Genomic DNA, 24021 nt, shown 5'->3' on the forward strand with positions numbered 1-24021 from the left:
TGCTAAATTCCTCCCCCTGTGAATTTCAGATATCTCAAAAATCCACTTCATTAGAGTACACAAAATGGCTCTCCCTAATTCAGCAAATCTGGATTACCATGAGACTAAAGCAAGCTCAAAAAGCCCAAGAAAGGGAATCTTGGTTGACCTGTAAGGTTTGCCTTTACTAAAATTGAAAGAAAGGGAATCTTGGTTGACCTGTAAGGTTTGCCTTTATTAAAATTAAAACATTGGGAAACGGACTTGGCCCAGTGGTAAGGGCGTCCGTCTACCACATGGGAGGTCCGCGGTTCAAACCCCGGGCCTCCTTGACCCGTGTGCAGCTGGCCCATGCACAGTGCTGATGCGCGCAAGGAGTGCGGCGCCACGCAGGGGTGTCCCGCGCCACGCAGGGGTGTCCCCCGCGTAGGGGAGCCCCACGCGCAAGGAGTGCGCCCCGTAAGGAGAGCCGCCCAGCGCGAGGGAAAGTGCAGCCTGCCCAGGAATGGCGCCGCCCACACTTCCCGTGCCGCTGACGACAACAGAAGCGGACAAAGAAACAAGACACAGCAAATAGACACAGAGAACAGACTACCGGGGGAGAGGGGGAATTAAATAAATAAAAATAAATAAATCTTTAAAAAAACCAAAAAAAAACATATTCACAGTAAAACTTGTTCCTCAAAGTACAGATGCTATTTACCTCTAGCTCTCCTGTTATACTTCTCTCATAAGAGACTTGTGTATATGAAGACTGAGAAAACTACTTCTCCACCCTCTGCACTGTCAGTATAGAGAAACAGGCTTTCTAAGATCCTTTAATAGCTACTCATCTCCATGACCAATTTTTAATGGAATAAATAGAAATGAACTCTACCACCTCCATCAGACAGAGCAGGCTACTAACTCATTAGCATAAAGCGATTCGTCCTTTATTCACAGAAAGCTCTGTGTGGCCAAGGACTAGAGTCTTTTGGACACTTAAGGAGAAGTGCTTGTTTTTAGCACTTCCCACACAAGAGAGCAGTTTCAGGGCAGGGCATTTATTTCAGATTGGATGGTGGCTTTGCCATAATGAATTTCTACATGCACCTGTGACATCCAATGAACAGCCATATCTTGCTTTTTTAAAAAAACTTTATTTCCATTAAGTCTAAGTATGCAGATTTTAATATCAATATTAAAACTGGGAGCATTTCAAGGACCTGAATTATAAGATAGAGGCCTGAAAGCTGAATTATGCCCCAAGTGTGGTGCTGCTTGGCTAATTCCCACAAAAGGATATCTAAACCTCAGAGCATCTCAGAGGAACACCTTAGGCATATCTAAGAGACAGGAAAAGAAAAAGCCAAGTAGTATTCAAGATTTTTTTGCAGCTAGGTTCAATATGACTGCAAGACTAAGCTCCGGACAGGTTTTTCTGGTTGCAGATGCTGCTCTGAGGGGCCACCCATACCTACCAGTGAATCGAATTGCTCTCGTGGGCAAGCAAACAGGCGTCCGTTAATGGTGAGCGTCGTAAATACTGAAACATCATTAGGTTTGAGCACCACCTTTTCTGTGAACATAAAAAGCATGAGATTGCCCATTAAATGCATCTGAGATTTGCTGCACTGCCCTAATCACACAAACAAATTGCCAGCTTGGTGAATTACTGGAACACGCAGTGCGGCTGCATAAAATATAGTACTGAAGGCACCCACTGAATAAAAAGACACAGCATTCATACAGGCACACGGCACTCAGGATGCCCTCAGAAATGACCACAAATCAAGACTGGAAATATCTGAGGGCCAATTCACTCAGCTTTGTACTGCAACCGCAATTATATACAAAAACTGTGATTGCTATTTATATAGCAAGTTATGTTTCTAGATTGTAATAATGCCCAGCATTTTGGAGTTGGAAAGATCATTTTTAGAAAATTGAAGGGATTTCTGAGGTCCCACATGACTTTAGGTGCAAAATTTATTATTTAGCTTATTTGGAGGGCAATTGATTAACTAGTTAAGCCTCTCTTGATATTTTAAAAATTCATTCATTCAATTAATATTTAGCTAGCGTTTACTACATGCCAGACACTGTTCTAGGTACTGGGGATGCAAAAAAGAACAAAACAGACAAAAATGCCAGTCTAAGAAGTGTTTATATCATAGTGGGAGATGTAGACAATAAACAGGGTTAGATCATGAGAAATGATAAGGAGAAAAATAGCAGTGGAGGGGGCTAAGATGTATGTATAAGGGGGAGAGGGAATCTGGGAAAGGACAGATCGAAGCTTCAGCAGGACAGTGACATTTGGATAAAGAGACCTGACAGAAGGGGAGGAACCCGGGGCATCACTCAGGCAAGGGTGTGAAGAGGGATCAGCAAGGGTATCTACCCTTGAGGACTGTGCAGCTGCAGCAGAAACAGAAGGGGATATCTTGGGAATCCAACACGCATTCAAAAACCCCACTTAGTGCAATCATTTGCCTGAAAACATGGCAGAAATGGCTCACCTGTTCCTGAAGGATCTTCCCAAGGGCTATCAAATAATTACTGGAGAAATTAATCATATTGCTCTTTTCTCAAGTCTCTCACTGCAGCCCAGACTGACCTTCCCTTCCCTCCCGCCAGCATGGCTGTAATTGTTTATTCACTGTCCACTTTCTCAATGGCCTGGGAGCAGCTTGAGGATGGGGTGGGGACAGGGGCTGTATTCAGCTCAGCCTCTCCTCTGACAGCAACTGGAACACACTAGCTGGCCAGCAAATATGATGAATGAATAGATGATATTTCAGGGTAGCATAGAATATTCAGGGACAATGAGATGAACTGTGACCCTGTAGGGGGAAATCATCCTCATTTTGTGGGATGAGCTGGGTTTCTGCCCTCTCTTCATGGGAAAGGATGGGAGCCATCGTCAGCAGAAAAGAATTAACCTGTGATCATCTCCGGCTTCAGCCTTGTTGAAGGCCATAGCCTTAGACGGTAGCTTGTCAAGCTCCAGACCCTCTTAGGGTCCACATTGCTCACAGCTCCAAGGCTTTAAGCATTTTTTTGTTTAGGGTTTATGTGGAAGAACCCCAGGCCTCACCCACACCAGAGCCCTGACTGCCAGCCTCCTCAGATACATCACTCCACGTCTTTCTGCCGTATGCTTGCCTACAAGATCAGTGAGCTCGCTCAGCCTGCCTGCCCCTAACCCTACTACTTCTGTCCTCTTGGCAGCACACACAGTACCAATTCATTCTTCCAGCTCAGCTTGGAAAGGCCACGTTAATTTCTGGCAGGTTTTGCAGAAGCCCAAAGGACTAAGGAAGGCTGTTACCTCCTCCGGAACTCATCTTGACCACGATCAGGCCTTCTCCAGAGCCCAGTTTGTCGGCCACTGCACTGATGATTTCCCTCACTGAGGCCGCCACCGGCACCCGAATAGTTGTGTAGGTGTGGTCCATGCAGTAGACCTTAAACAGAACTGTTAGGGAGGCAGGAAAATGTTGAGCTGGCCTTGCCAGTTCTTGAGAAACCCGTAAGCTAGGCAAAATGTTTAGACAGTCTCCAAAATCTGCATCACCATGCCATTTTTACTAGTTGTATTTATTTACACATGTCCCCAGTGCCTGCCCCTTTCTGAAAGCCCTTATCTTAGCTTTGGTCTAAGAATGGGCATACCTACGGCTGCTACCTCCACCTCAATTTTAAAAAAAATTGCCACCAAGTATTTGTGAAAAGCCCACAAATAGGTCTTGGGAAAAAATTGGAAGTATTGTTAGGCTGACTTTCTGGGTCTGTCTTCTAGCCCAGTCTTTCATTTTCACAGTATGGGAAATGCCACACTGTGAAGCCAACATCATGGCCAAGGGGAGTGCTTCTACCTGGGGGTCATTAACATCGGCTAACATTCCCGCTCCCTTGCTTCACTGTGTACCTCAGACCAGTACACCGCAACCTCAGGCTCACCTCTGGACAAACAAATTCTGGAAGCAATTCTAGCTACTGCAATTCTCGGCACCCCTGAATTACAAGATCCACCTGTGGCTTAAAATGGAATTTTTATCATTCTTTCTTTGGGTTGTGATTCTTTGGAGAAATCTCTAAACAACCAAACAACAATAGCCAGCATCTTCATCTCCCTGGTGGCTCCAAAGAGGCTGAGCTCAGGGCCAGCATGCTCACCTGGGCAGGAGCCCAGCTCCACAGGTCACTCTGCAACCCCACCTCCTCCTGGGCACCGTCCTACCTGCTCTTCCCAAGGCGATGCAACCTCAACAATCGGACCTGAGATCATGTTTATTTCCTTCCAGGACAGGTGGTAGTGTGGGAGAGGGATGTGGGACAAGGGCTCAGCTTGAGCAACGTTCTAGGACATAAATTATTGGAGGGCAAAAGGGCACCTCTAGGCAAATCACCTCTGCAGAGGGTGGCAGCTCTACTGCAGTCTCAAGGTGATGATTCCCAGGGGGAAGGCTCTATTCTGACTTTAAATAATCTACACAACCATGAGCTGGAATAGATTTCTCACCTTCATCGGAGCCCCAGATAGGCTGGCGCTTCTGGGCTCTCTCATCCCCAGTGTTAAACTGTTGCAAAAGAACTTTATGCTGTAAAATAGTAACACAGCGATTGCCATCAGGGAGAATGACCAACGAACATTAGCATCTCAGAGGAAACACACACAATGTAATATTTCTGGAGAATTATAATTCTACATGGCACAGGCAATTAGAAAATCGGAATTCATGTCAACTTACCTTCTTTTGTGGAGCTTTTGCATCTTCTGAACTACGAGAAGTAGAGAAAGCACATTATTTAATACCTTTTGGTACTGTTGTTTTAAATTGCTTTGTCTGTATGTATAGCTTTAATCTTGCGTTAGAAAATGAAATAACAGAATTCCTTCAGGAGGCATTAAAAGACCAAACTGTGAGGGAGACAGCAAAGAGATCAGTGCTGGTCACGGGTGGAAACCTGATGGAACTGATGATAAAAGCCAGGAATCCTGGCTTTCAAAGTCTATCTAATAGCATGCACTCTCTCTAGCATTTAATCTGTGGCTTAAGTAACAGCATGTGGAAACCTCTGTTTTCACTGACAGAATACAAATATTCACCATAAAAGCTTTGGCAGAAGAAAGCAAATTTTTCATATAAATAATCCCCCTCAAACTCTCTATAAATGCCCCTGACCATTTTAACACTGGAGTCACTGCTGTCAGCCAAAGAAACCTGATGTTGAGTTTGGCTCCTTAGCGGAGGACGTTCTATTTCCAGGGTTCTCGTAGCCACACTCTGGCACAGAATGCAGCTGAGCAGAAGCTCAGTCCTCTGGTTACGCTGCCTTATCGTACCACCTGGGCTTTACACCCCTCCTGCTCAAACCAGAACAAGATGTGGCTATTTGAGAATTAGCGCTAGCATTTTTGTGGGCAAAGGATTTTTGGAGGATGTTTTGATTGGGAGGAAGGCACTTACTTGATGAAAGGCATACCCCCAAAGCCAAGCCCTTCCTTACATTTGCTTGACAATCTTCTCCAACTCTGGCAGTTGCTCCTTGAGGGCGGCAACCATCCGGGCATCATCTGATACAGACACATAAAACTCCTGTAATTGGCAAAGGTCAAAGGCTTTTAACAAGAACAGCCAAAGGAGCATGCTTCTGTAAAGAGCAATATAGAGGTGCCCACACTTAATTTGTTTCACTAACATTTCTAGACCATGGTTTCATGGACTAGAGAAAAAAATGAAAAGGTTATATCTAAATTCAATAGTACAAATGACTCATTGTCATGAAAGGCAAGGTAAGGTTTTGGAATGGGTCATATATGGTCTATTCTTTAGGAGTAATTTTTTTCAGGGAACTTTTAATATTTATTTGTAATATTATTTTAGTAGTTATCATTTATTTAATATTTATTATTCATTTTAGTTAATTATTGGAGGTAAAAAGGCAGACATGGTTTGCAGCACTGTACTGAATTTATGCCGAGTTGTCATCAACTGAGGATGCCTTCTTGGGAACTGGATCAATTACCCAGGAACTGAATTCCTGGAACGGCCCCCCTCCCCAGCAGCAGCAGCAGCCTTGCTCTGCTTTGCTCAGGAGCAGTGGCCTCCACAGCTGTGGCAGCGTAACCACCACTGGTTTGTCTGCACAGGGGCACCCTACTCTTTGGGTAGAGGCCATGAATCAACTTTGACCCCAGCCTACTCTTATACCTTTACATTTTCAAAATACTTCATTCCACTGACGTAAGGGACTCTTATAGTTCACCTCTCTTCCCTGCCTCACCCCTCCACCTGTGGAAATGATATGATTAAAAGGAGAGAGGGAGTCTGGCTCCTTTGGAGCAATCATTTCAGAACACACAGGTTGATGGTTTGAAACAGAAGCGACATTGTGGATTGAACCTCACAGTCTGCACGGAAGTAAAAGTGTTTATCTAAGTCTTGGAAAAGAGCAAGTAATTGAGGGGTAAATGCCAGGGTTAATGTTGTAATGTGGGGGTAGAGCCCTGGGAAGGAAAAGGGAAGTTTAGCATAGAGCAGTGTTAAGAAAATAAATTATGTCCCTTCAGAACTACCTCATGGTCCTTCCCACTTCCTGCTCCCGTAATTCCTCCATAAAATTACATGCTTTCATTCCCCTCAAAAATAGTTAACCATTTTATCAAGCAATGTCACTTCTAGGAATATAACTAAGGACAGAAGTACTTGCACAAAAATATTCATTGCACTATTATTCTAGGAAGGCAAAAATTGGAAATGATGTAAATATTCAACAATATGGGAACAAATACATAAAACTGTGGCATATCTATCTGATAGGCACTAGAGATCTTTATTATAAAAAGCGTACTGACGGGAAAAAAACCTTAAATAAGGAAGTGAAAAAAGCAGCCTGCAAAATGATGGGTACTCTGTGATTAAAATTATGTAAAATTTACAAATTTAAAATTACAAAAAAGAGACCAGTTGAAAATACATTAAAATGTCACCAGTTATTGAATTAGAGTGGCAGGATAATGGCTGATGTATTTCTTTACTTTTCTTATAGTACCCTTCTGATGAATGTAAATGTTAACCAATCTAGAATTTGCAATACAGTCTCTCCAGGCAAGCTGCTCGCCTGTGGTAGGTGTCCCGTACTGCAGAACAAAGGTGTACTCTTGGAAAAGATGTCTCTGCCATACCTCCAGGAAAGCCATTGCCACATCGTCCTCTTGCAGGAGGTCTCCATACACGGCGGCCCACTGTAGAACTAGGCGGATGACTCGCCTCTTACTGTTAAGGGCATAATCCATTTTCTCCTGTTCCGTACCTTGGGAAGGCTGTGCATGGTAAGTGCCGAGGAGTCAAGGAAGACATTTAGCCACTTGAAACTCATTTCACTCTGCTACTTGCAAAGACAGAACGGTAGATCTCAGCTTCAGAAAGCCAGCCTCTTAGACAGATGGGATTATCTCCTCAGACCCTCAAAAGAAGGTCCCATATCCATAGAGAGTGTCTGGACCAAATGCACACCAGTCCTTATGAATGCCCACTGACCTTGACCTCATGTTGCCCAAGGAATTAGACCTTCCACAGCTCTACCTGGCTGAGTGTGCTAACAGGAATTCTCACTGTGCTTGGCTCCAACTCTCATCGGGCTGCTATCCCATTCTGCCCACCCTCCACCTTGCCCTTAGGCTGTAGGGGTGGCCTTGCTTGCGGCTGTTGCGTCTCTGGGGAGCCATGCCACTTCTTGGTTCCCATAATCCTGCTCATACCTCTATAAACCTATAAGTTAAATTATTTCAGATAAACCCTTCAGAGTGGGCATCTAATTCCTGCCAGGATCATGACTGATATAAAGAGAACCTAGGTGAGAAATTGAAGCTGTATGAACTCACTTGGTATTATGAAGAGGAAAGGCTCCTGCTTGTGTCCATCCTCTGATGAGGGCCTTGGACACCTTTGATACCACACCTTCTTCTCTTATCTAGAACTTAGTTCCTCATGACTTTTTTACGCATTTACTGCTAGCTATCATAAATAAACTATAAGCTCTTTCAGGCTTGGAATCATAATCATTTGTCTTTGAGTTTTGTATTGTGCCTAGCACAGTGAATTTCACCTAGAAACTTCACTTATTCATGAACACAACGAATATCTATTGAGTGTCTACAACGTACCAGGTAGAGGTCCTATCATTAGTTTACATTTTTGTGTGGATTACTCTAAGGAGAACATAGTATGTGATTGAGAAATATTTTAGTTTCAATGTATTTCTTTTTCAGTGATTTAGAGTAGTTCATATTATAGATAATTAGTCCACAAAACAACTTATACTTTGTAACTTGGACTGCACCTTGTGCATAAAGTACCTTATTTAAGATCTATTTCACAGCCTTGTAAGCAAAGTATTGTTCCCTTTCTACCAGTGAGAAAACTGACATGGAAGAAGTGTAAGTGACTTGGCCAGGGTTACACAGCTAGGAAGTAAAGAGTTGGTCTCAAACTCAAGACTCTTGATTCCAACTAGTTTTCTTTCTATTCACAACACTATCTTGCCTCACAACTGACTATAAGACTGGCCATACCTCAGTTTCTTACCATGACTTAAAAGGCACTGTAGGAAACTACCCCAAAGGCAGTGCTGTGTATGAGAGCTAAATCAGTGAAGGCCTTTTCTGAAGTGACCATAAATAATCATCATCAAGGTAAATGACAGAACCTTAAAGCAAAGGTTTACTGCATGTAAATGGGTTGCAAAATGGCTTTCATAAATTGAGCACGGGATTCATAAAACAGAAAATTGCTCAACCTGTATTGTCACAATTCTCTCTGAGCTTACAATAAAAAATGGAAGAAAGATTACTTTATGTGAAAATTATTTCTTTTCTGATTAACCCTTTGGTCTCTTGCTTGTATGCATTCATAACTCAGTTTTTCTTTCCAAAGAATTGCAATGCTAGGCACATTTTATGACAACTTTTCATGGCAGCTAGCAGCAGAGATGGGTACAAATTGGATAGCAAATAAGCAATTTTTGACTGATTGAAAAATAAGTACAGTTCAACTAAGAGCTGGAAGGTCTGGGTTCTAGTCCTTTTGCTGCCACCATCTAGCTATATGATTTAGCTCAACTTACATTACTTAGCTTCTATAGTCCTCCATTTACTCACCTGTGACATAGGAGATGAGATGAAATACCTCTACATTCCCTTGCAGTGGTGGCATTTAATAATGCCAAAGCAATGTGGACTTAAAGAGAATCAGACAGTGAACCTAACATAATGCCGCCTTTCCACGGTGCTGTCTTTTCTTGTTTGATTATCATGGGAATTTGTGTAGAAATTTTGATGACATCAGGCTTTTGGCAGGTCCTTTTTCATTTCCGTGGCATAAAAGTCCGTAGGAAAAAGTAAGGATGGCTAGGATGGGGGTCAGAGCTATGGGTGTGAGAGGTCAACTTTGATAAATATCAAAATCCAAAGAGACTCTGTTTCTATGTAAGGGTGTTTTAAAGCCCCTTCTGGGCTGTGCGCATGCTGAACCAGGATGCCCCACAGAATCCTGATACTACCGTGGGTCACATCTATGCTCCTCGCCGTGACACCTCCATCTAAGCTTCTTTCTCCCATTCCTAGATTTAAGCAACTGTCCTTGCAAGGACCCTATACAGTGAAAAATGTATAAATTTAATTTTGATCATAACCTAACAATCTCAAAATAATGTCACATTGTGCCCCTAAATCACTATTTAAACTAGGATCTTAAAAATATTTTACTGCACATTAGGTACAATGAAAACACTTTGAATCACTCATATATAGTAATAGCATGTGCAGGAAATGGAAGTGTTTATTGAGATGCTATTTATAGCGGTGAACTCTTAGCCTAAATGTAGGAAAATAATCCCAAGGAATAGTATAGTTAATGGGTGAATGTGGTTTTTAAGAGATCAGTGTATTTTCAAATAAATTAATATACTTTTCAAAGAAAATCCATCAAAATGATTTTTAAGTATTCTGGCAAAGAAACCATCAAATTCATTCATCAATATTAAGAGTCTACTTTGAGTCAGGTGCTGTGCTAAGTCTAGTGATACAATGGGCCCAGGCCCTGTCCACCTGAAACATTACCAGACATTATGCTGAAGAGAGAGTTATAGAGGGAGAGAGAGAGAGAGAGAGAGAGAGAGAGACCTTCCTATTCCTATGTATGAGGCAGAAATGGTTAGGAATATCAAGGTGATGCCAGGATATAATTCTAACTTTCCAGGTTATCTGGACTTACTAGGACTGAAAGAAGCATTGCTAGCAATTGTGTGTTTATACAGCGATAGCAGCACACGTTATTTCTGCAAAGATCTGTCCTGTCCTCTTTTCTGCTGGAGAAATCTCACTTTTGTCTACAATACACAATGGGAAGGAATAACGTAACACTTCAAATATGTCTTAATGGAAAAGAGAGCCCATGTTTGCTGATGTTCCTTGAGGCCTGGAGCAAACTTGCCGGCCAAGGGTTGAGAGTTGAATGCAGGCAGATTGCCCTGGTCTGCTCCTTCCGAGGAGCTACCCCGCCTGCCAGGGTGTGAGCTGACTGAACCCAGAGGGACTGCGGGACGGGGCTTTCTCCTTTTTCTCATGACAGCTACGTATTTTTGCCCCTGGAAAAATAAAAGGAGGCTCTGATTTATTCCTCAACATTTCCCCTTTCCCCTTACAGATGTTTATTTACTAAAATAGAGGTGGGGTATAAGACTTTTACACATCCTGGCATGTACTTAAGGACTCTGCCCCTCCATAGGCAACATGCCATTCCCTTCCTGAGCTCTCTGTGGGAATCAGATTCTCAAGGGACCAGGAAGACTAAATGAAATTGATTGTACCTAAAATGGTTACAAGGGAGGTGGTGGGGCCCCTACTCATGCTTGTAACAATCTCCCCAGGACTTTAAAGAGATTTATATAATTTTTCAGATTTTATTTAACTCCTACAAGAAAGGGGGGAGGGAAGAATAAAGAAAATCCTATCAGGTGCCTTGTCTCAATATGATTTCAAAACTGCAACCTAAAAATAGTAACAATTCAAATATAGCATATTCTTAGATGGAACCATCATAGGAAGGTTGAGAAATCATTACCTTTTCTGGCTAAAATCGGAATAATGTGTTAACCATTTGACAGAGAAAGTCTTATGTGGAAAAAATCTAACTGCTCTCCAGGATGAATAAAAAATTAGGAAGGATTTTTTTTATACATTAGAATGTCTACCAGATATATAAGATATTTTTAACATCTTAAGGTACTTACTAAAATATGTACTTGGCTAATGTGTCTGTTAAAAGCAGGTTGGTATAGAAAATAAAATATATAACAACCCAATGGTTTTGTCAAATGATGGGTAGGAACTTTTACTGAATAAGGCCATGGCTTCTGATAGCATGGCAGTAGTGTTTGGGGGAGCAGCTATACGACCTGATGGGAGAAAGAAACACAGAAAGACAACATGGTTCCAGTATCTCGTAAAGTGCTGGTTAAAAGTCTGCAAGAGAATCTAGCATTTTTCTCTGAATTGTTATTTTAAACACAACTAAGAAAAGGTCACAAGAGAATATTGGTTAGCTATAAAAAAAGGAATGAAGTTCTGATATATGCTGCAATATGGATGAACTTTGAGGACATCACATTGAGGGAAATAAACCAGATACAAAAGAACAAACATGATACGATTTCATTCATATGAAATATCTAGAATATGCAAATTCATAGAGACAAAAAGTAGGGTACTAGTTACAAGGGGTGGGGGATTGGGAGGTGGGGCAGGAGGAGTTAATCCTGAGTGTGCTGAGTTTCTCTTTGGGATGATGAAAAGGGTTTTTGGTAATGGATGATGCTGACGGTGGCACAACATTGTGAATGTAACAAATACCACTGAATTGTATACTTGAAAGTGGTTCAAGTGGGAAATTTTGTGTTGGTTATATGTTACTGTAATAAGTTTTTTTTTTTTTTAAGGCATTACCACCTTTTAAGTGAAATGGCCAAACTCATCACTGACATAGTGAGTTGATGTCTCACAGAATAACAGAATCTGTGAGTTTCAAGAGCCCTTTCATTGTACCCCATTCTTCTCCATCATTTTTGAGGTAAGGAAATTAGGGCAGAATGAGGTTAGGTGGTTTTCCCAGATTTATCTATAGAGTTCTTATGACTAGAACTCAGTACTCTTCTCTGCCTCCCCAGTACTTATAAACTATAATGCTTTATTTGGTATTAAAGATAATAACTTTATCCAAACATACACTATGTAGCAGAATCAGGTATTTCTGAAGTGGGTTGGATGACAGACAAAGCACATACAGACAACCAAGAGTTAATTGTTGCAGTCTTGACAATAATGTCTGAACTAGATCTTCTATGCTATAGCTCCAACCTGCTCTCTCTTGTTCTATGCCTGCCCATTTAGAAAGTAGTTGTTCATCACTACTAACTAAACATTCTTAAATGTACTTACCACTCAAATTCAAACTTGAGATTCCAGGAGCACTAAATTAGAATTCTTAAGAAAAAGAACCATGTCTTAAACTTATTTTGAATCTACGTTTCTTAGCAAAGTACTGAGCACACAGAAACAGAGAGTTCCAAATGTTAGTTGATTAGCTGATTACCTCAGACAATTCAATCATACCATTTAGAGTACTGGATATAATGCGATTTTCTAAAAAAAAAAACTTAAATAATCACTGCCCTTTCAAACTTTTATCTAAATTTCCTGAAATTCTACTTTCCCAAGATGTCAAATACAGAGCAGAGAAATATATTTTAAATAAGTTCATAAAGAATTCAATGTCAACGGGTAGACTAAATCTACACAAATTCTGGAGCAGCTGATATATTTTAAAAACTGATGCCGTTTTTAACTTGAGTATTAAATCTACAGGACAACAAACTTTCAGAGTGACTAAATCCTCACTGTATTGGGCCAGCTCCTTTGGCACTGTGTAGATGCACCTGAGGACAGGTTGGATCTGTTTTCAGTGAGAAATGGGCTGAGAATCAGAAGAAGTTGAAGGCCACAGTGTAGGCTACACTTTCTACCCTGCCAACAGCAGGCTTAATAGTCCATTGAATCATTTTCCTCATGCCGGCTCTGCCGTTCAAACACTGTAATTATTTCATATATTTTTACCTAGTTATTATCTTACTCACCACAGGCACCTGTAATTTTTCTGTATTTTTTTTTTTTACTGCTCATTTACTTATTCTTAATTCAGCTAATAATGGTTCCACGTATTAAAATTATCATGGGGAAAGTAAGTGAAAACCTCCTAGGATGTAGAGGCAGCAGATTCATTACAGCCTACAACAGGGAATAAAATATTATGTATACTTTTTGCAGTAAGTACATGCTAATTATGCAGCTATTTATAAAACACTTATCAACATTCAAACTGATACTCTTCAATGTTGTTGTTTTTTAAAATCCTGCTTTGCATACAAGATCTCTGCTTGCAGCTGAAAACAAACTTTGGGGGTCATCTGCCCACCGACTAGACAGAGATTTTATATTCTTTACATTCTGCTATATTCCTCTCTTGACGGCTAATAACAACTGCAATATTTATATAGGACTTGAAGTCTTAAAATGTGCTTTCACACACATAACTTATTCCATCCTCACAGCAACCTACTGAGGTGGGTAGAGCAGGTATAATGACCCTTATTAACAAAAAGGGCTCAGAGAGGTTAAGGATAATTGGCAAATAATACAGCTTGTATGAGGCAGGACATCAGAGTTCTTGCTTTCCTCACTGTATTATGGGGTCTCTTTACTCCCCTACTTGCCTTCATGGAACACCATTCTGAGCCCCAGGTCTACTCCTTGATGAAGTACGTGCTTGAGAAGGTATGTTCTGGAATTAGCCCGTGTTCACATCCTCCCTTCCTTGCTCATGTGCTGTGCAGCTCATGGAAAATTACTTGACCATTTAGATTTTGTGATTGCTAATCAGTGAACTTTGTAGAACTGCTGTGAAGGACTAAATGAGATATAAGTAAAACATGTAGAAAAGTATCTGAGACCTATTATTTCCTCAGCTATGATGAGAGCTATCATCATTACTATTCATCCTCCTTTGGGAAGTATTTTCAAGGGATGGTTTTAGAGTTTTTCATAAGGTTTGGCTTTCTGGGCTTATCTTGGCACTCATTCCTACTGACACTGGCTGCTCCCTGTGTTCTATGCACGTGTGAACCTTGGGTCCACAAGACAGCTTCCAGTGCTGTCAGCTTCTTTAGATGCCTCCCACTTTCTTGCTCAGAATAATTTTTCCCACTGATCTTCAGAAGCCTCTATCTCCTTTTAGTCTCTGACAAGGGGCTTGTCTTCATAGCAGTTTTAACATGGCCTAATGTATCATGTTGTCTGGGTTCAAATCTGTAACTTGAAACAAATTACTTAGCATCTCAGTCTCACTTTCCTCATTGTGAAAACAATGTTAAAAGAGTACACGCCTCACAGTGTTGATATGAGGCTGAGAAAATGTTGCCAATGTACTTTGTAGACTATCTAATAACACAGTCATTTTCTTCTGAGGAGTGTATTGTCTTTATATCATCAAACCAAGCCTTTCTCATTGGAAATAAATTTTAGAACCAAGTGGGGACCACAATGGTAAAATTTGGCTTCAACAAAATATAGTCTGAAAAATTTCCTTAGCAATCTAAAGAATGCTACTAAATACCTTACTTCATCTAGAGAATACAAGCCTGATGCTATTTTGTAAATTTTTCATGTGCAAGAAAAGCAAATTTTGATAAATGTTCTGGTCAGAGAACTGAAATCAACTTATAAAGAGAACATCCCCAGGTTAGTGTCATAGAGAAATAAATGAGACACACTGCCTTTCCAATAGTGGAAGCTGTTGTGTTTACTTTGTTTCTCTACATATATTTGTACTACATACAGAGGCAGGTTTAGCTAAACCAGTAGAAAAATCTGTAGTCCATTTTTTTCTTTTTAATTCAAGAAACTAAATATATTTTTTCATGCCCAAGGCATACAATTAGTTTTGAATACTAAACTAAAAGTAGGCTACCAGTAGAAAATATCTGACCAAAATTATTGCTGTATTTAAATTTCTATAAATTTAAATATAAGCCATTTATCATTTAGGATTCTTTCAGTTGCAGTAACAATTTTCCCTAACCAACAAAAACGTGCCCTATTACAAAGACCTATATTAGTTGACATAAGAGAAAAATCTCTTGTCAGGGTACTCTTCAGAATGGGTCCACTTGTTAATGATGTCATCATAGACCCCATTGGTTCTGATTCACCCCTCATTTCAGCTTCATCTTAGGGCTCGTTATCCTCATGGTTGTAGGATGGCTGCGACAGGTAATTGGAGCCACAGGCCTCCTGTTCTCTCTCTTAAATGTTGAGAAAGCTGTTTACCTGGAAGCCCCAGAGAGCCTCTCTTTGAATCTCACTGGCCCTATCTACCTTGAGACTGCAATTTGAGAACAAATCACTGGCAAGGGCAGCCAATAACTAGGAGTGACTCAGCTGACTGAGTGAGATGGCATGGGTGTTGGAAGTCAAGCACAATGTCCCCTGCAAAGCAAAACTACATTCATGCTATGTGGACTTCTTCCAAACACCAGCCAGTGCAGAGTCTTTGGTGGTTGTTTGGCCTCCCTGGGCCTAGATTTCTCCTACATGTAAAATGAAATACAAATATAACTGTCCTTTTCTATCTCACATTTGGGGATGGGTATTGAAAAGATAAAGCAAATGATGCAAAAATAGTTGGAACCAAAGATACAGTTATTCAAAATGTTATTAATTAGTTGCTACCACTTATTGAATTTGAGGCCTGCCTCTATATGTATATGCTTGTATTCCACAAATATGGCAGTTTAATCATATAACACAGAATTAATACTTTAGGAGAGCAATGTGGTAACAAACATCCAATGTGTTAAAAATTTATATGTTCTTTGCTTATTTTTAGGAACTTAAAGAAATTGTCATATACATGGGTAAAGATTTAGATGGAAGAATGAGATTCAGACCACCAAACAAAACACATGAAAATAATCTACATATCCAATAGGAGGAGGCTAAGAAAATAAATTATGACAAATCTACCATTTAATATTATGCATCATTAAAAATTATGTTATTTGCATGTATCTTTATCATCTCATTGCCCAGGGCTATATGACAATTTGAAATATTCTATAAATGTTTGTGGAATTGTCTTAAAAAGAAGATGAAATTTTATACATATATGTGAGTATGGGTATGTATTTATATATATGCTGTAAATGTTTCAAAATATAGGTTTGCAAAATATCCACAAAATAATGTTAAGTGAAAAAGAACATATTACAAAAAAAGTATATCTAATTTTATTTCATTTTTATGCAATTATACATATATATAATTTCTGGAATATTTTTTCATAAAATTATTAACTGTGGTGAAATATTAGGTGAATATTGCTCTCTTCTCTTTTTCTATGTTAACTGACTTTTTTTTTTGCAATGCTAATGTTTTACTCTTAAAGATGACAAAACTATAGAAAAATGGTGTTATAGAAAAATATCTAATGGCACAGAAAGACATTCTTAAGATAATATTTTGTTAAAAAGCCTACAAAATTATTTACAGAATCATCTCATTTTTTTGTGAGTGTATGTGTATGTGTATATATATATATGATTAGACAAAAGGCTAGAAGCATACACATGAAAATGATAGCAATAGATAGACCCTGGGAGGTGGTAGGAATATAGTTTATCTAAAAAAAATTTTTTTTTAAGACTAAGGAAAATTGAACTGAATTTTAAAGGCAGATTTTAAAAAATTAAAGAAACTGCAAATGAAAAGTATAGAAATGGAACAAATATGATTTTAAAAACTCATTATAAAGCACTTATATTCATAAGGTCAAATCATGTCCCACGTGTGTCTAGAGAATAGAAAGTCTCTTTCATTAGCACATAAAAGGCCTGAAATATTAATGTCAAACAGAGTTCTACCATCTTTCTCTGTGCTAAAAGCAAAATTGGAGGAGACATACAAAGTGGATTAAGGACAGAAATAGGTGTCAGTGGCTCAGGGCTCAAATCATTTTTGTACTAGTAATTACCTTTCTCTGAGCAAATCATAATTTTTCATTATCCTGGTTTATTGATTTGGAAAAAGAGCAGTGAAAATTCTGACTTCTTCATAGGGCTGCTTTGAATTCATAGATATTAAGTACTTTGAAAACACTCAGCCAAAGCAACTCACTAATAGAAAGTGGTTAAGTATTTTACTATCTCTATATCCTAAGTGAAAAACACGGGGTTAACCCCGTTGTTTGGTTTTATACTATACATACCTATTGCCCCCAAATCAAGGCTTGTGGGTGTGGCCTTAGCAGCTTACGTACATTTGTTTTTGCTTGCCTATCATCTATTTCTCTACTTTCTCTGTTCTTCTTGGCAGGTGGTCCCTGTGAAATTTCCCAGTGAAGTGCTTCACCTTCCCTTGGCCAAGATATAGGCAGTGACCCAAGCTATACCAGCTAGGCCCTTCTTCCCAGCATGTGAATATTCCCAGAGAGTGGAATGAGGGCCCATGATTTTTGGAGATTTACTCCAACAGCAGAGTCCTTCGTTCCTGCCCCCTGAGCCCCCTTTCTAGAAAAAGCTCTACTCATCAGTTCTGTGTGCTACCTCATATCTTTCTGATGAATTCCTTTATTCCTTAAGGCAGTCACAGTTGGTTTATGTTACTTATGGTCACAAAACCATAGCTTTATAAAGAAGAAGACTCCTGGCATATTATCTTATGCCCTTAACATAATATAGATGCACTTACACATACATGACTTTTCCTTTGGCTTACCTGCAGCAGCAGTGCACCAAGTTTCCCTGGGGTGCTCTCCCTAGGCATTACAGAACAGCAATTCTTGTTTGAGGTTTTATTCCCAGGAACAAAAGATTACACCTGAGCTGTCCAATTGCATAGCTACCAGCCACATGTGGCTATTTCAATTTAAACTAATTAAAATTAAATAGAATTAAAATTTTTGTTCCTTAGTGACAGTAACTAATATAACACAGACAAAGAAAACTTTCATTACTGCAGGAAGTTAAAATGGACAGTGCTGGGCTAGTTCACAGGCCCCAAACCTATTCCTTATTCTCCTCACTGGGAAGACCTGCAGGTAGTACCCCTCAAGGCCTGTGTGACATCCCTCAAGGCCTGTGTGACATCCCTCAAGGCCTGTGTGACATCCCTGAGTTCCTCAGCTGAGTATGGAAAATAGGCCCCTTGAGTGTACAGAATGAACCTTGGCACACTGGAAAACTATTGAAACTGAAAGTGGACATTCTTCAGGGATGCATTCAGCAAATCATCAAGACAGATAAAAGTTCCACAAAGCCCTTTATTTACTTGGTTTAAACAAAATAGGTCTACTTTGTTTTAGCAAACTGAATCATAGATAAATACATACCCTGCACTATATTGTCAAGAAATATTATAAACTCTTATTTAAGTTTATGGAATCACTAACCATTAAAATAAATAGGCTTTTAAAGATTAGGTTGTGAAGAGAGAGAGAAAAAAAAGACAAATCCCAGGCTTGGAATCCCTGGGATGCATTTTGGTGCTGCCACTGGCCTTGGGCATGTCACTACTTTTTTTTCATCAGTATCCTTACTTGTAAAATAAAGTTAATATTAACCCAATAGATAACATAGGTAAGGATAAAATGGGTACAGTACAGGTTGATACTGTCGGTATAGTGCCTGACGCATAGAGAGCTGGTTAAAAATAGAATGATGAAGAGAATCTCTAAGTTCTCCCAGGGCAGAAATAAAGGAGATGATCTGAAAGTACTCAGTGGTGAAGATTATCCTCAGCCATCTTGGATCCCCTTGGTTCGCTGGGAGAAGAGTTAGGATTTGACATCATAGGGCCCTTGTTCTATTGTACACTTTTCCTCCCCACCAGTATCATTACACTCTCACCTTCCTGCCTGCGCATCACATGGACCTTTCCTCCAGGAACTTATATTTTAAAAGCGGAGGTCAGTGACCTAGATGTTCTCAACTAACTCTGAAGGAGAACATGTTAATAAATGAAGAAATCAGAATTTGCAGCATACAAGCTCAGGGTGTGGGGCTTTGAGTTGTAAACATGATATGACTCTGCCCACTTTACTCTCACTCATCTTATTTGGTTTTGGGTTTGCCTTTGGCTTATCAATGTGCTAATTGTTGAAAAAAAAAGTAAGTCTAAATTCAGTGGTGGTTTTTATTTTTCTTCCAACAAATCCAAAAGGCCTAATAATGATTACCATGTATGGAGTTAAAAGAGCACAGAGAGATTCTGAATGTGTTAATTTTACTCGAGAAAAATTGACTATGCACCAGGAAGAATATATATTATAAGTAAGTCTCATTAAGCTGTCATTACTTGGAAAGCTAGTTTCCAGGCAAATAAACACCCAAATCTCACTGTTGCAGCTCCCACTAAGTAACACTTCAACTCAAATCTCCTCTCCTCACACATTCTGTTGACTTTAAAGAGAATTATGGGTGAACAAGAAAATGAGAATCAGGGAGAGCAATTATAATTCTTAAAAACTGAAACATGCTAACATTGATTGGATTGCTCATAAAAAAGAAAGAACTATTCTCCTTCAATGTATTTAGCTGCTCAAAAAGCCAAAATGATTTGGGTTTGAAGTTTTTGTTTCTAGTATAGAAGAAAATAAAGTAGAATTGGAAAAATATCCTTTCAAATGCCACCTAAAGTTAAAGGTATAACTCACTAATGACATTCATTTCTTTTATTTCAGCTTCCATAATGTTCACTCTGTGCCAGACACTGAACATCAATTGGTCAATTCAATACACTATTAAAAAGCCACCTCAAACAAACTCAGTCCTCAAGCTGCCTAGAGGAAATGGTTTTAGAATTTCAAGTTTTGTTTCTTTGTTTTAAGTCAATATAGTAGTAATAAAATATAGGAACAAAAAAAAATTCAGTATCTGGAGGACAGGATAAAGAACTTCTATCTCTTTTAACAGGTTAACAATCTGATTAATACTGGCTGTTTAGAGCAAGCATAAAAGCAGACCATGGGAAGCAGACTTGGCCCAGTGGTTAGGGCATCCATCTTCCACATGGGAGGTCCGCGTTCAAACACTGGGCCTCCTTGACATGTGTGGAGCTGGCCCATGCACAGTGCTGATGCACGCAAGGAGTGTCCTGCCACGCAGGGGTGTCCCCCATGTAGGGGAGCCCCATGCGCAAGGAGTGCACTCTGTAAGGAGAGCTGCCCAGAGCGAAAGAAAGTGCAGCCTACCTAAGAATGGCACCACTCACACGGACACGCAACAAAAAGAAACACAGATTCCCGTGCCGCTGACAACAACAGAAGCGGACAAAGAAGACGCAGCAAATAGACACAGAGTATAGACAACGGGGGCAGAGTGGGCAAGGGGAGATAAATAAATAAATAAATAAATAAATAAATAAATAAATAAATAAATAAATAAATAAATAAATCTTTTTTTAAAAAAAGCAGACCATGGCCCATCCTGCCAGGTATTCTTCTTTTGGAGCCACAAATTCTAACTCCAAGGTCAGGGCACCATTCTTAAATAATACACCTAGATTCTTCTCCATCAGCTTTTCTAATCTACCTCCCAGACAAATAAACTCCTTAACAGCATCATCTTCTTGGGGCTAAACTGGTTCACATTTCTTTACACACGTATTGAGGAGATCATCAAACCTGGCACAGAAGACTTATGCTGACAAGAGCTGGAGTCTATGTGGGGGAATGTGCTGGATTTCAGAGTTTGGCATGGATCTAAAGCACAATTTTACCTGGGCCAAGACTTACCTTCAGAGGATGAGATGAGATAATGGCCACATATGTCTTTTATGTGGGATGTCTTCAAGAGAATAGAGACTTTCATAACAAAAGGATATTGGGCCACCAGAGCTGGGCAAAGCTGGGTATTTGGCATAAAAACACAGTGCATCATAACAAAGTCATTTAAAACAGAATCTGGAGGAGGGGAAAAAGAGAACAGCAGAAAGAAAATTAGGTCCTTGTAAAAATCCTTAGGAAAGCAAGAGAATCTATTCATTTGTTCTTGGCTAAGGGATCTAATAAGTTGGTTTGGGGTGTAATTTTACTGTACATGCATATAAAATAATAATGTTGACAGAGCCTGAGATCAAAACCCAATTTCTTAGAACAATGGACAAAAAGTATAACATTTTAAAAGGAGACAGCCTTGTACAAATGGCTATCAGTCACCTTAGCCAAAAGTTATATTTTAATAATTAAAGATCCACCCATGGGCAATATTCTACATGCAGAATTAAGACACAGTCATCTTTTTGCCTACTTTATACCATATTTCTTTTTCAATTTTCTTCTTTTCCTTTATCTCTTTTCTAAATCTCCTATTTCTAAAGAGAGCAATGAAGGGTTGAGAGGGGTGATAATTTTTTAAAAAGGGGTATAAGAGCAGAGAATAGATGAGGAAAAGAAAAGCAGCAAAAGAGGACAAAATAAATGCTGTGAACTGCAACTGGATCAAAGCAAAAGCTATCCAGTAGACTAAAATGATGAATGTTCTGTATTTGAAGCCATTTTGTAGATAAGTTAGCAAAGGGATGGCAAAACAAATAAGGCAAGTCCCAAAGATAAACCTCTTTTGCTTCATCATTGAATTTTAAAAAGACAACTCTATCTAGTCAGCCCTGATGGGAAAGCACATGTAGACAGATCCAAAGCTTTAGGAATATGATTTTAAAAGGTTTACTGGGGATTGTGGGAAGATGGCATTGAATTAGGCAAACAAGGCTCAGCTCTCTCACAAAAACAATGGAGAAAGAGCCAAAAGCTGCCGGGGGCCCTGCTTTGTGGGTCAGGAGACCAGGATAGTGCTTCACAATTCCCAGGAGGATGAGGGGCAGAAAAATGAAGAACCCGAAACAACAAACTGTGAGTTACTAAACCTCCAGGCTACCAGAGAAGGGCTCCTCTCCCCCACTCCCTACATATTAAGCAGGATAAAACCTCTGGCTCTTTGCAGCTCACTAAGAGGGGAGCAGATGTCTTCCTCCCTGTCAGCTGTTAGAGTGGAAAAGGGAGGAGGAGTTGGGGAGCTCTTTTCTTCAATGAATTTGACCAGCAATAGGCTCCAGCCAGACCAAGACAAAGGAAAACTGAGAGATACCTCCACAGAAAGGTGTGCCAATGAGCACCTCTGCTGGCTAGTCTGGAAATTGCATGGACAAAAACTGCAATTGGGTCTCACTGTTCTCTAACTTCTGGGAGAAAACCTGTGCCTCATCAGTGAGTCCCTGGCATGATTTTGATAACTTAAGCTGGGAAATTTTAAAGACTTAGGATAAGTTGAACCAAATATCAAAGAAGAGCTGTGAAAAAAGTATTAACAATAGGCAAGAGATAGAAAGTGACCATCAGAGTAAATTCACTAATATATTCAGATGCTTAGACATAAGCAAAAAATTACAAGCCATACTAGGAAACAGAAGGGATGGCCCAACCAAAGGAACAAACCAAATATCCTGAAGAGATACAGGATTTAAGACAATTAATCAATGATAATCACACAACTCTCTCAAATCAATTTAAAGAATTGAGAGAAAATATGCCTAAAGAGATAAAGGATATTAAGAAGACACTGGAAGAGCATAAAAAACAATTTGAAAGTCTGTAAAGGAAAGTAACAGACATTATGGGAATGAGAGACATGATAGATGAGTTAAAAATACATTAGAGGCACATAAGGACAAATTTGAATTGCCCAAAGACAGAAGTAGTGATTTTGAAGACAAAAGCTTTAGGAATATGCCCACTGAAACTTGTATTCTAAGATGTTATGGGAATGTTCAATTAAAAAAAAAGAACTATTCCAGCTAAGATTTATGAAACTTGCATAACTTTTCAAATAGGAAATGGTGAGCTATAAACAAATCCTATTTGAATTCGATTTCCAACATCCATGTTTTCAATTAACATTGGAAAATTGTGAGTCACTGACTAAAGGTTTAACCATTATACTCATTTATATATAAGGGATGAGTATAATCCAAACTGTTACTGGTGGTTCCAGTCCCATCATACTGAGCCAGAAAAGAAGGCACAAAATAGAAGCTATATAGAACTTTTTTCATTAGCAAAAAGGATTTTGGCTTTCCCAAATTCAATGTCTATACTCATGCTTATGTTTTGTATGTTTTCTGAGAATAGGTGAAGTGATATTTATTACCCACTCAGAAGCCCTGAGCTATGCCATAGTTTAAATTTGGTAAAGGACAGATTTGACTTGGTTGTTGTAAGACTGGAGAGCCTTACTTAGTATAGACAACCACCCAGCACCCACATTTCAGTGTGCCTTTCTTTTTCTCTATCACATGCGGGAACCCTCAGGAACTGATTTTTAAAAAATTCTTTCTTATTAAAAATGATTTCCCCAGTCATTCAACTATAAATACTAGTCACAGAAGTGAAAAGGCTAGGAAACCAATAGTTCTTAAGCAGAAAATAGATGCTTTGGTAAATTGAGAGAATGCACGGTCAATCCAGGTGTGTGTACTTCTATGATGTGAACAAGTTTCACAGTCAATTTTGTCATTTCTCCATTTATATTCAATCTATAAATGCCAAGAGTATACCACTCCATTGTATCTAGGGGTTTCATGGACCTGCACTAGGATTATTTTTAGTGTCCAGAATGGTGATGGGCATATTATTATTTTTTATTCATGACAAAGAAACAGATTTATTCTTTTTCTGCAAGGCTAAACACGTTACTTGTAAGAAAACCAATCAGAAAAACTGCAGGGAATGAAGTCTGATATAAATTAAGAAGTTAATCTAGTTACCACCACCACCAACAACAAAAAAATGGAAGGGTTAGGAATCACATTTCATGTGCCATCCACAGAATACTCTGATTTCTAGGCCTCATTTTTTGTTGCTTAAGAAGCAATAAATCCAGTACCCACCATTT

General features: G+C 39.4%; 1 protein-coding gene across 13 annotated transcripts in view; it reads right to left on the minus strand.

The window, feature by feature from the left end:
* Positions 1–24021, minus strand: part of RAPGEF4 (Rap guanine nucleotide exchange factor 4) — a 339975-nt gene that overhangs the window by 26913 nt on the left and 289041 nt on the right. For all 13 annotated transcript variants that reach the window (XM_012518928.4, XM_004476786.5, XM_004476785.4 and 10 more), the window contains 7 exons: positions 20957–21035; positions 7154–7304; positions 5476–5564; positions 4716–4746; positions 4487–4565; positions 3293–3439; positions 1440–1537 (listed from right to left, as the gene is read on the minus strand). In XM_012518928.4, coding sequence (XP_012374382.1) covers positions 1440–1537; positions 3293–3439; positions 4487–4565; positions 4716–4746; positions 5476–5564; positions 7154–7304; positions 20957–21035 — 674 coding nt within the window. The remainder of the gene's footprint in view (positions 1–1439; positions 1538–3292; positions 3440–4486; positions 4566–4715; positions 4747–5475; positions 5565–7153; positions 7305–20956; positions 21036–24021) is intronic.

Source organism: Dasypus novemcinctus, chromosome 7, assembly GCF_030445035.2.
Source record: "Dasypus novemcinctus isolate mDasNov1 chromosome 7, mDasNov1.1.hap2, whole genome shotgun sequence".
In the NCBI taxonomy this organism is placed as follows: Eukaryota; Metazoa; Chordata; class Mammalia; order Cingulata; family Dasypodidae; genus Dasypus; species Dasypus novemcinctus.